General features: G+C 39.9%; 1 protein-coding gene across 1 annotated transcript in view; it reads right to left on the reverse strand.

Moving 5' to 3' along the window:
• Positions 1 to 13,497, reverse strand: part of wscd2 (WSC domain containing 2) — a 59,450-nt gene that overhangs the window by 30,046 nt on the left and 15,907 nt on the right. Inside the window, exons 2-3 of the mRNA XM_062543666.1 lie at positions 10,940 to 11,831; positions 4,348 to 4,462 (exon numbers count right to left, since the gene is read on the reverse strand). Coding sequence (XP_062399650.1) covers positions 4,348 to 4,462; positions 10,940 to 11,342 — 518 coding nt within the window. The 5' untranslated portion in view covers positions 11,343 to 11,831. The remainder of the gene's footprint in view (positions 1 to 4,347; positions 4,463 to 10,939; positions 11,832 to 13,497) is intronic.

Below are 13,497 nucleotides of genomic sequence, written 5' to 3' on the forward strand. Positions count from 1 at the left end.
TCTATGCCACTGCTCAGGATGAAAGGCTATAGCCTAAGCCTAGTCTAATTCCCAAACTTTTTATTTTAGCGCACCAACTTCTATATCTTCATCTAGCTGGTGCCTCTTAAAACACACGCTAAAAAGGCAACACGTGCAATATATAGGCCTTCGTTTAAAACACGACCACACAACAGCATATGCTCATTCCTATGCAAAATTTAGAACTTATTCTGAACGTGAGCTAGATTGAGAGGTATGAAACATCAAAGTCAGGTATGCTGTACGATTTCACAGCGCAGCAGGGGAGCGCGAGGTTATGATTTGCAAGAACTGATCAGGGCGTGTTATTGGTCAGTACTTAGAACTAGCCTACGCATAGACAATAATAAGGGAAAAAAAAATACTGCTTTGCTCTAAAATGGGATGTCAAAAATGACAAATGCAAACACCAAAAATAGAATTTCAAGCCCTTTTTGGGTCCGTGTAGACCCGTTCATTGGATTCTCTACTCTGAAACAAAAATCAGGAAGGAAAAAATATTGCCCTTATAATAATAGAAATAGAATTTCGAGTCGTTTTCTCGATTTTCATGTAGGGGGTAAAATGGCAAAAGTCCAGTTTCTATTGCAATAAATGGTAGAATTGAGATGATCATGCGATTTCCTGAGAGACTCAAAAGCACGCATGCTTTAGAAAGTTAACATCAATGGAGATGTTCAAAATAACTAACCTACTTTTTGGCTAGTTAGCAAACAAAGGCACCCCCATTTAGCTAATAGCAAACTGACAAAACATTGCGTTCGATTTTGTGACTTATGAAGCATATCCGTGATAACTTAAGTTGAGCAGACACTGCGGCTTCATTGAACAAAGGTAATAAGCATTTCTCTCCCTCTCCATTGACCAAAACTCTGCCCTGGCATCTGACTGAGTTATGTCACATCATGTTTCTTTTCTCCGCTTGTCACCAGCGCTGTCTTATGTTGCTCCCTTGTGAGTTAATTACAAATCCTGCAGCTGTGAATTTCCCGCAATGCGGGAGGGAAACGTCCATTCTCAACCAGTGCCCACTGTAGACTACATTTTAAACTGCTACAACAAAATTCCTTGATATTCCATTGTTTGCTAAAATGTCCATGTTTTGAATAGACTTTCCAAAATTCCATGATATTCCAGAAATAGGGCTCAGGATCGTGACGTGAAAACTTCGCGGGCAGCCATATTGGCAGCCTCACTCCTTAAGGCCTGAACACACCAATCCGACCGGCTGACCGTCGGCACAAAAGCAGTCGGACTATCAGTCAGGCTCTCGTCTCCCCTGGTCGGTCAAAAATGTGCCACTGGACCAAGGGGGCAGGCATATTCCCGGAAGTAGAAACACGAAATGAGCTGGTGATCAACGCTCTGCTAACTCCCTTGGACGGCCATAGATTTCAGATTTTTTTGCGATCCCATAACTTCATGTAACATGTGCCCTTTGTCTCCCTTATAGCTTCTGTGTATTCTATATAGGGTATCGAAGGCAAAATTAATTCACTTCTTCCCCGTATATTACGTTGGTTTCCCGTAAAGAAGTATTTTAGCATGTCTGTTGTAGGGAAGCTAACGTTCGCCCGTAATGTTTGGATAAGAAGCTGAGTGAGCCTGCACGAAAACCATGACGGAGAGTCATTCGCAAGATCAGTGAAAATGCGTGTAGCCTACGGTAGCCTACTGTTTGATATGGTAAAGCATTACCTAGAGGCAAGTACACATAATAATAATATTAAAAAACGAACGTTAACAATTTCAGAGGTTTTCGATCTATCAGACGAGTTACAGCAGGCTAACGTCACGAACTGAGTACGAGTCTGCGCAGTACGACGGAAAGTAAACGGAATTTTGTTTCAGCCCCCTTCCATCGAGAACAACGGAGTCTGTTTGTCCATTTCTTTTAGGTCTATGCACTGGACACACCGAAGCGACGCCGACGCCGATTTTACGTTCTGCGCGTGCGTGAACTCTGATACATTACCCATAACTGCAGGCTTCAGTCAGCCGAGCCGAGTAGATATCATGCAGGACTCACGGAACTAATTGCCACTATTTTCAGACTTCTCTGATTAAGCAATAAGAAAATATAAATATAATTATATAGTGTGTATTATTTTATTGCCATTGTGAGGCCAAGAAAACACTCTCTTGGGGCACGGAATAAATAACTTTTCACCCGTTAACCTAGCTAGCTTGCTAGCTAATATTAGCACAGTAAACGAAAAATGAATGGGAAATAACCTGAAATAACACGTTCAGAAACTTAGTTTTAGCAAAAATATGTTAGGAAGGTCTATCAAAATGGGTCCAAAACTTACATCGCTGAAAGTAGGGCTAATGGTTAGTTTAAAAGAAGTCCTCTGATACCTAGATGTTACGAAGGGTTAGGACTCAACCAATCAGATTGGTAATTGAGACCGACGGCCACTGGCCGACTCTACATGTCAAGTCAGCCAAAACTGGCCAAAATTAGCCCCAACGCCGCCGACGACAGGCCTTTAGTTTACTATGGATTACTATGGATTTACTCCCACCTGTTAGTGTGTTCCTGTTACTTAATGTTTGCCTTCTTGGTTGTAATAGGGTGTAACAGCGCAACCCATGATCGCAAGAGGAAAAGAATCACTAATACTATCAATTTTCAGCTTCTTGTCTTCTGCATCTGAATGAATGGATTATTACGTTACGGTGCACTACCAACATGGCGGCAATATTCCTAGAACGCAGCACGTGTGCCCGAGCCCTATTCCAATATTGTCACTGAAATTAATGAGTATTTGTGAAAATGATCATGATCTCAATATTGAGCAAAATAATCATGATGGATCATTTTGGCCACAATCGTGAAGCACTACATGAGGTTGTGGAGGTGTCTACCTGCATCCTTGCAACCTGCAACTCAAGTAGCAGCATAGGCACTTGAGTAGGGCTGGGGATTGTTCAATGCCAGCTCCTAAACAATACTTTTTTCGATACCATGTGTTTGGAAATGAATTTCAACAACACAAATACATCATCCTTTAGTGGTGAAACAGATCAGTTATCAAAATGTATTCATTAATTATAAGCCTATTAAACACCTGCAATATGAAAGGGAAGACATGTAAATGTATCTTAACAGATTAGTGCAAGATTTTTTGCTGTGCATAAGCATCCTTTGCATGTAAGTGGCATTTTGCTTTGTTTTTGGCATTCATCTCAATGAAGTGGAGCCACACTTTGATACACTACATGAAAAAACAATAAACCTCTCCAGATGTCACAACCCTTTGTCTACAATGTGTCCATGATTTTTTTCCTATGGGAAAATAACGTGAATTTTGGATAATCACACCTGCCAAAATGTTGAGGTCTAAAATGCAGCAAGACATTTTGCCTCACACACATTTGTCATCTGACATAAAGTGTTTTTTGTGTTAGACAGTATTTTTGCTATGGGAACTAAAAGCATAGACAGAAGCATGTGGTGTTTGTTTTAGAGGACACATTTTGATTTACCCACAATTACCAACTTTAGGATAACAATGCAGCTGCCATGAAACCGGATTACAACAAAAAAACCTGTAGTTTTACTTCAGTTAGTTTGAAGTACTGTGCAGTACAGAAAAGAAAAAACTGCAGTATCTGGAATGAAATGGCACAGACTAGTACATTACAGGACAGCAGCACAGCTGAAAATCTGCTGTTTTACTGCAGTTTTTCTGAAGGACACTGCTGCACAGCCATAAAACTGCAAATATGGCGTTTTGTAATAACATATCGTAAAGGACCTGCAAAGTAGATCTCAAGTTTGTTGGCAGTTCGTATGGGTATTCCCAGGCTAGCTCCTTCAACAGTTGATATGTTGTCTTTTAATATTCTCACATATACAGTAGGTTTGACATGATTTGTGAATTATATATATATTTCTTATTCACATTTTACAGAGTCTTAATTTGTTCATTATACGGTACATGCCTGGCAGAACGCCCCCATCTGGCAAAAGAATGATGGCCATTTCACTAGTCTTACCTCTACCCTTCCTAGAGGTTTCATCACATTTGTGATGGCCATTTCACTAGTCTTACCTCTACCCTTCCTAGATGTTTTATCACATTTGTTTTATGTTTGGTGTACAAACTAAACCTTCTCCACACATAAACTGCTTGCGGCTATATTTGTTGTTTTGTCTTCCTTCCTTGGACCGATTTGGCCATGTGAAAGTGGCAAATTGACAAAACAGCTTATATATTACTTTTCTTAAAATCTCCAATGCATAACTGTCCAAAACTAGTTAGTATTGCGCAAACACTGTTCTTATTGTACTTCTTCTTGAGCCACAGTATGACTTACCTTTCAGCACAGCTGTCTTGGCAACGGAATATGGTCATCTTTTTATAGTCAAAAAATGACACTCCTTTTAGTGCTCTGCTCTGTATGTCATCCATGTAGCAACCAATGTATTGGGCTGTGGGAAACATGAAGCAAGTCAAATTAGCATTGTGTGGGGGGCCACCACCAGAGGTAAACCCTTTGCAGATGGCACGCTCTAATTTCGAGTACCCCAGTACTGATGACATTCAGTTTAATAACTCCGCCATACCCCAACCGATTTTATTAACGCAAACTTCCTAAAAAAATCACATCATAGGCTTTCTGGCAGTATGATTGGTTAAGGAATTTGTGGTGCAAATTTCTTCTTCTACGTGGCAGAAAAATGAGAGTTGACGTGAGCACTATGCGCCGTTCATCTTTCATTACTTGTTTTCCATGTAATTACTTCAAAGCTGTTTTTAAAAGTTCTTTTTGCAGATAATTACAGTACATCATGTACTGTATGTATGACCGTATGTATGCGTGTGTGTGTTCACTTCAGCTGGTAATGATAGCTGGTATTTTAGCACAACAAAATTTTTAGCAAACTCATTATTTTCGAGTCATTTTTGGGAGGTTTTCATGAATGCATGACAGATTTGTTACGGTGACGACATACAGTAATTCTACATAAAGCTACACAAGCATTGAATCAAATTCCCAGTGGATTTGTAATGTTTTGCGTTTTACGTCAGCATGTGAGCTTAAAAACAGGCATGATATCTTTGTTTGTATAAAATCATTACTGCGCGATCACAGCCTCTTTAATCTCACTCCCAGTGCCCCCTCTCCAAAGACCTGGTAGCCTTAGCAAAGAAACCGCTGTGATGAACTGTCATGCAGGTTCATCAAAGAGTGGAGACACTTACAGTAGGCCTACTGAAAGTTTTAAATGGGTGGCAGTGACATTTTTTACTGGTCCTGGATTAGGGCTAGGCGATAAAACGATAACGATACGTATCTCGATAGACACATACTCAATATCAATATAAAATGTGCTCGATAGAACGTTTCGATAAAATATTTTGGGGTTTTTTTGCGAGGCTTCTCACAGGGATTAAAGCCAAAAAAAAAAACCTGAGCCTGAACTTTTTTAGACTCGTGCATGCAACTCTATACTCGATTGATTGGAAACTGGTTTACTTTCTGGAGTGTTTGCACACGACACAGGCCTTGTTTTTGATGTTGGTGGAAATCTGTGGAGTACCAGCACCAGCACAGAATTTAGGCGCAACCATATTTTTCATTGCATCTCCTTTTTATCGCTCTCCTTTCATATGATGTGAATTTATCTATTGTTTATTTAATGATTTTTTTAACAAGATGTAAAGCTTGTTTTTATTTGAAACACACACACACACACACACACACACACACATACACATATGTATAATCATTTATACATTCTATACTGACATTTCTGATATTCATAACAGCAAACTTTATGCAGAATATAGCCTACTATTCAACTCCACCTCTTAAATGCAGCTGACTGGTTAAAGCCTCAAAATATTGTAAACATCATACTCTACTGGTTGGACTGTTCAGTTTCCCCTCGTGTGTTTAAGTTTCAAGGTGAACTAATATTTTGGAATTAAAAACATTGGTATTGAGATGGCCAGTCATCTTGAATGCAAGAGTTTAAATCAAATGTGTGCAGCATAGCCTACTAATAATGATGCTAACCGGATTTGACAATAATTTAGCTAGTAGTCTTCTGTGCGTCATTGCGTTCATTGTGAATGTGCGCCGCGCCATAACCAGGCCCTCTTTATTCCGTCAGACTGGGACACACCTCGCACGTTGGCACATCCCATCAATTAGGTGAAGGACCAGGCCTAGAATAGACACAAGACACGGTGGGGCCGCAGAGGAGACATGCATACACTCTGGGATGTAACAGAATGTGAATGTTTTATTTGGATTAAATGTGCATGTCGAGGCCCCAGCCGTGGCGCAACTGGCTGGGGCTCGGGCACCTGCACCACACGCCGGCGACCCGGGTTCGATTCCCGCCCCGTGGTCCTTTTCGGATCCCGCCCCAGCTCTCTCTCCCCCTCGCTTCCTGTCATTCTCTCTACTGTCCTGTCCAATTAAAGGCATAAAAAGCCCAAAAAATAACCTTTAAAAAAAAAATGTGCATGTCGAGGGGCTGGTGTCCATTGAGTGCGCATGAGAGCGACACAAACGCAAACAGAGAGAAATGCGCATTTTCGAGCTATAAATACAGTCATTATTTTGAGTTTATGTCAGCTACACATGACAACATTAAGGTATGTTGTAGGCCTACACTCTGTGTTGGCGACAAAGACAAGTTGGAGACATCCCCAGTCTCTCACATATTGACATCGGCTCCCTGACGCAAACTAGTCATTAACTATCCCTTTGTTAATATTTATTAATTAGTTCTTCTTAAGTTTACTTCTTAATAGTGGGCTTGCTGCAAAGCAAGGCCCACTATTGTTCTCCTTAAGTTTTATTAGTGGGCTTGCTGCAAGGCAAGCCCATCTATTGTTATCTGTCGGCCGTTTTTTAAAGACGCCTCTTCTCCTAGAGTGTTTGAGCTATCGACGCAGTTCAAACACTAAAAAATCAGGCCCGATCCGGTGTAGGTTGCTTGTTAATATTGGATGGCTGCCGGTTGTCGTTTTTCCGGTATTCTAATTTAGTTTTTAGATCCTTGTAGTTCCGCCATGCTCCACCAGAGGCGCTTCCCCATTGAAATGAATGGGGTTTTCAGTCCCGTTGAAATTAGTGGGGAAATTGTTTTTTTGGTTTTTTTTTTTTGTCTACGGTGAGTGTCCAGACCCTACATCTTGATGTTGGTCTGGCTCGTCAGGCTAAGCATAATTAGCATTTTTAACAACTGTTAGAAATCATTAGCCAAGTTCGCTGATCAACCTGGTTAGCATAGTTAGCATTGTTAGCACAGTTAGCATTTTTGCAAGCCCACTCTTGCAGGTCCTCGGACATGCACATTTCTAGTTATTGGGCTTGCTGCAAGGCCCATCTATCGTTCTTTTTTGCCTGTTTTTTGAGAACGCCTCTTCTCCTAGAGCGTTTGAGCTATCGACACGGTTCAAACACTAAAAAATCAGGCCCGATCCGGTGTAGGTTGCTTGTTAATGTCGGATGGCTGCCGGTTGTCGTTTTTGCGGTATTCCCGTTTTTCGGTCCCATTCAAATGAATGGTGGAATGTTCAGGCATTGTGAATTGTCACATCACTGCCCCCTAGCTCATAGACATTATACATAGACACCGCATTGGACTCTAGAACGTACGGCAAGAGCGCCGCCAGATTGCTAGGGGCAATATTGACCGATAGATCAATGGAAGCCTATGGAGAAACAGGTGTCTCTGAGTGGAAATGATCGGAGAACAGACCCTGTGGGCTATGTACAAAACGTAGCGCCTTCTAAACATATGGGAATGGCCTTGTACATGTAAAATCGCATGTTTATGTTTTCTGTTGTTGTATTTGGCAGTCTTTTAAAGGCTTGTAGGGAACAAGTCGAAGGCAAATTAATTCTGAAACGTAACACTACTCATGTAATCACTTTATTATAATAGTATTCATACTGTCTTAACCTGTCTAATTTTATAAAAGTAAGTTAGCTTACCTGTTAGCTCGTTGCTGCCATAGCATAACGTAATGTAAGCAGCCAGGGCAGGATAACTTCAGAAAAAGTGTCAATTTCTTTGCCCAATTGAATTGTTAAACATTACATTTTCTGGAGTCATGTAAAGGCAAATGTTTCCACTTGTCAAACGATATCCGTATGATCCGTCTCCTGTTACTATTGTCAAATGCCGTCATTTGAATATTGGTTGTCAGATAGCTTGCCGTAGTAGTGCAATGGTAACGTTCGAAGTGGCAGAACTGACCGCGTCATGAACTTATCTCCTATTTTAGACCATCAAAATGGCCAAAAGTCATAGTTTTTTTTATGAAACTTTTATGTCAAATATTTAAATAAATCCGACATTATATTTTAATGAGTTTGGGTGTGTTTTTAATTGTTCTCATCAAAATGTTTATTTTTTTCTCCACGTAAATAGTGTTATTTTTTTTGTTTTCTTCACGTTTAGCTACTTGTAACCATGACATATAATTTATGCCCATCAATTGAAATATTTATGAGTTTTGAGGACTTTATAGCCCAAAACTCCTTCAGCTAACCATATATTTATATAACCATATCTAATAGAACTCGACGGACAATGCGGTAGCCTATATCTATGCCCTAGCTGCTGTCTTGATTGCTTGCATCTGGCAGAACAGTGTGTGCATGTAACTTTTGACCCGTATGGTCGATTTTCGAAAATGTAGTACCGTTGGAATCCTTGAATGAAGCCGAGCTCAATGCTATTGGCAACACATAATTAAAATACACAACAAAAACAGATTTCACAGCACGAAGCCCAATGTAGGCTAAGCGCATTTATGTCATAGTACAGTAGCCGGGAAGCCCCATCTATTTCGCAGACTCATGTCAACGTACCTAGACCAGAAATCATTACAAGGTAGACGATCACGCTATATACCATCATTGACAAGCTGTAGTAGGAGACACAAACATGCAATGATAATAATAATCATCAACAACACAGTATTCAACTCGGTATCATGCCCTGTGAGTGTGGACTTACAGACACATGCTGTGCTACAGTACGTTAGCTATTTATAGTTGTCAACCAATGTCAACTCATAGATTTCCACACACGGTGTTACCATTTTCCTGATAATCATTGTCATGATAGGAAAGTCATGTTCAAACTGGTAGAAATGTATGCAAATTGATATATATATATATTCAATTAAGTATTATAGCTAGTATTTTCGTGGTGTTGAAATGCATTATGGGTCATGAACAGGAACGTGATTGTGGACGTTAACTGGAAACTATCTAAGATATGGAGTTAACTGATAGAAGGCAAAGTACTACTAACAAATAAATTCAGGGTTTAGGGCTTCATAATCTGTAAGTGTCTTTCCGATCATTTCAAGCCTAATAGTGTAATATTTTAGTGTTCAGATTTGTTAAGAAAATAATTTAATATCAGACCATGCTGCTGCCAGTTACTGTCTTGCTAGCGAGGAAACATTTTAAACGGAGAAGTATAATTTCTTCTAAATGACAACTCCCTAAATAACATTATAGTTAAAGTGGATAGTTTATACTCAAGTGCTCAACTTGCAACAGTGTATTTAGTTTAAGCGAAGTCCCCCAACTGTTAGTCACCTGCTAGTGCATGCAGTAGTTGTATTGCCAAAGTTACAAGTACAGCTGCCTGGGCTGGGCTGGCCTGGGCTGTGTGTGACTGAAAAGTGTGTGCATGTAACTTTTGACCCATATGGCCGATTTTCGAAAATTAGGTACCGTTTCGATTCTTTTGGCGAACAGCACCTGAGAAAGACCACTCTTGCAGCTACTCGGAGATGCAATTCTAGTTGTTGCTAAAATATCTATTTGCCACAAGATCATGTTTTTTTCATCATTAATATTAGTGATATATATTACTGATATATATTACTATCAGTAGGCCTATGGGTCTCTCACACTGGAAATGAATGATCACAAGGTTCACAAAGGTCCTCTATAAAACAAAACAGGCAAAGCTGAAAGATGTAGCAAATTTATGCGAAAACTACACTAAAGGTCATGCTCAGGTTCAGACAAAAATAGATGACTAATTAGTTATTTAATTATGAAAAACATTAACTTGTGGCAAATAGATATTTTAGTAACAATTAACAAATATTAACAAAGTATTAGTGAATGAAGTTTGCTATTTATTAAGGACCCTTATTATGGAGTGTTACCTCACTTTTTAAATGTGGGTTTCCAAGTAATTTCAGTGGAACTGTAATTGGGTTATTGTTATTTATCTATTATTTACTGTGCCATATATTGTCTTTTAAACTAATACAATGTTTTACACGCCAAACTTTTTGCATTTACATGCAATGGTAATTCCTTCCATGTAGGCTACTGTAATTACATTTTCTAGTTATAGTATATTATCACACTCTGTTTTTATTTGCATTTTCGGGTTCCCACTCTAAGTCAGACTTAAAATTCTCTGACTTTTCCCTGACCATAAAACAGAATGTCCATTACCTCCAATATAAAGAAATGCCCATTATTTTAGTGTTTGAAATTGTTGTCCAGCCAACTATATTGAAACCGCCATTTCCCTGGCATGTTTGCCTGAAGTGACGCCACCAGCCAAGATATTGCATTCTAGAATGTTGCACATTTTTAGAGCGGGAAATGTTTTGGGCAAAACAAAAACATTAAAGGTGCATCCACACATGAAACGAGAATACACAGCATGTTTTGGCTATTACATAATTTACTGTTAATAGAATTCCCTGATATTCCCTGCCTCTTCTGAAATTCCATGATATTCCAGGAATTCCCTGACCCGTGGGAACCCTGCATTTTACACAACATCCCAACTTTTTCTGATTTAGGGTTGTACAGCATATTCCTAAATTATCACTAGATCAATGTAATATGTCTGTCATGAAAAACAGTGAAATTGTGCTTCTAACAGCAAACTCACCTCTTTCATCTTCCACATCTTTGGTACTCCTCTGGTTGACCCCCTGGCTCAAACTGTTGCCGTGGTCTCTTTTCTGGCTACTCTGTTCTGGACCTTCCTGCCTATTTTCTTTCAACCAAGAGGGTCTATGCCAATGAGGTGATCTCTGTGTGTCCCTAAACGCCCTCCTAATAAGACCAAGGCTTTGGCCCACCTCAGAGGATTCCAACCTCATGCCTTTTTCAGACATTAGGAGATTCCTGGTGCCAGCAGAACTATTGCTAGAGAAACCACTGTGCAGGTAAACAAGACTTCCAGCCACAAGATAGAAAAGTAGGAAGGAGAAGAAACGCACAGGCTTCCGCCAGAAGTAGCGTTGGATCTTTAGCAGAAGCCGCACCATGGTCCATCCAACATATTCCATCCAACATATGCCCCAGGTTGGCAAGTCTTACAGTCATACAATACAACAAGGCATAGTATATCTATATATTTCAAGCTAATTAATTAAATTAACATATACGCCTGCTACCATTTTAGACAATGGTGAAGGCCGGTGCTTTAGCAACTAACCCTCCACTTCCATTCTCCCTTTACTGCATCTCTCTCTGTGTGTGTGTGTATGTGTGTGTGTGTGTGTGTGTGTGTGTGTGTGTGTGTGTAGTATCTAGTTCTCTTTCTCTACATTCCTTCAGAGTAGGGGAGAGTTATCTAGGGCCATGTAGTGAAAGACGAGCATCTAGGGTTGAAAGATGATCAGCGGCAGCACTGCTTTCTCCCTCGTTATCGACGGCACCACTCTTCAATGATCTATGGCGATGGTTCCCACGATGCAAACCAGTGGTTTTATGTCCGCTGATGTGTGAAGTGATTTCTCCTCCTGTTCCACTCGCACATTGTGGAATCTATTCCCCTGAAAGACATACACAACAGGACCTTATCATGAGAACTCAGAGGAATTCACGACGCTAGTTGACTTGTATATCGCAAAAAAAAACAACAGAAAAGAGAGATCAGCAGACCATTTACCATTGCAAAATACTAAAAACTGAAACCAATCCACACTGTGGCAATACAAGTGGTTCATATTCCAGTCATGTGCACTGTGTTTCTTTAAAAAAATAAGTTGCAAATGATCATCTTCGACCAATAATTTTTTAAAATAATTTCATCCTCAATCTTCAAAGTAGTTATTAGTCAAGACATATTGCTCCACTAAATTACACATTCCTTAAGGATTTTAGTAGGGAAAATAGTGTGACATTATGTAAGATGGTTAGATGTTACATTGCTAAAAAATACAAAAGGAAACTTTGTTGCACACTGGCATCATCTTGGTGGGGGAAGTGTGGAATGTAGATGTCAGCTTTAGATGTATGTCATTGGGCTATCAGCAGGACAGTGGTCATTGGGCTATCAGCAGGACAGTGATCATTTAAATGAAAAAATACATATCATTATATCATTAAACATACAACAAAGAAAAAAGGGAAGGAATGCTTGTCCGGGTCAAAGTTCTTTTGTTATTTTAAGTTCAGGGTACTCTTCAAAACGGGCCTTAGACAACCTTTGACAAAAAACAGAAGAATTGAGGCACTCTCAATAATTTAAAAGCCTTTAATTAAAAAAAAAAAATGGCTACATGGCATGTAACAATTAACTTCATTTAACTGTTGGACCATCTACAAGGAAAAACCTGGACATCATGTACACATCAGGAGCATACTAAAGGATTATTGCTCTTGCTAAAAGTTTTTTTGTTAACTTAAAGATAAGACCAGGGGCGGACAAATTGCTTTTCTGGAGGCACATCAGTAGCAGGGTAACATAAGGCCAGTCAGTGGTATGTGGGTCAGTGCAGTGGTAGCAAGATTACTAACTGCCCCATTCAATAAAAAGTGTTGAACATTACAGCGTGAAAAGGAGACAACAGGAAAAAACATGTTTATTGTTGTATCCAAAACACTTTCTGTATTTATAAAGCTTTCTAAACACATGAAGGGTTATAAAGCATTCTGCCTGGAGTCTGTCTGGATCAAGCAGATGCTAGCGTTAGACGCTAAACACAAACTGTCGCTGTTGGGGTCCACTGAGTTGCTGATCTGCAGGGTCGTCCACAACTTCGGACTATTTGGTGCTTCTGCTGCTTGTGCTTCTGGTGCTCTCCAGCCGGCCTGCCTAGCGCCGTTGAATCCTCCGGGTTGGTCTGGTAGGTACAAAGCTGTGCGTCATCATTGCCCTGGGACCTTTCTCAGTCATCTGACTTGGATGCAGACTAAGTTAACGTGAACCTTTCTGGTTTCGTTTGTTTTTATTATTTATTTGATTTTTGTTTGTTTGACTGTCTTGCATGTCTTGGTGTCACAAGTACACTGGCAATTATGCCGCTCTGTCCGGCATCTTTTGTCTTGTGTCATCTTGTTATTTTGTAAATTTGTTTGTTTATGTCTTGTTGTCACGGGTACGCTGGCGACCACGCCGCTTCGTTCGGTACTGCCTTTTGTATCAGTCTTGTGTGTAATGCGCTTTGGGTTGCACTCCATGCACGTTAAACGCGCTATACAAATAAAAATGACTTG

The sequence above is a fragment of the Sardina pilchardus genome, chromosome 8 (assembly GCF_963854185.1).
Source record: "Sardina pilchardus chromosome 8, fSarPil1.1, whole genome shotgun sequence".
NCBI classification, from domain to species: domain Eukaryota; kingdom Metazoa; phylum Chordata; class Actinopteri; order Clupeiformes; family Clupeidae; genus Sardina; species Sardina pilchardus.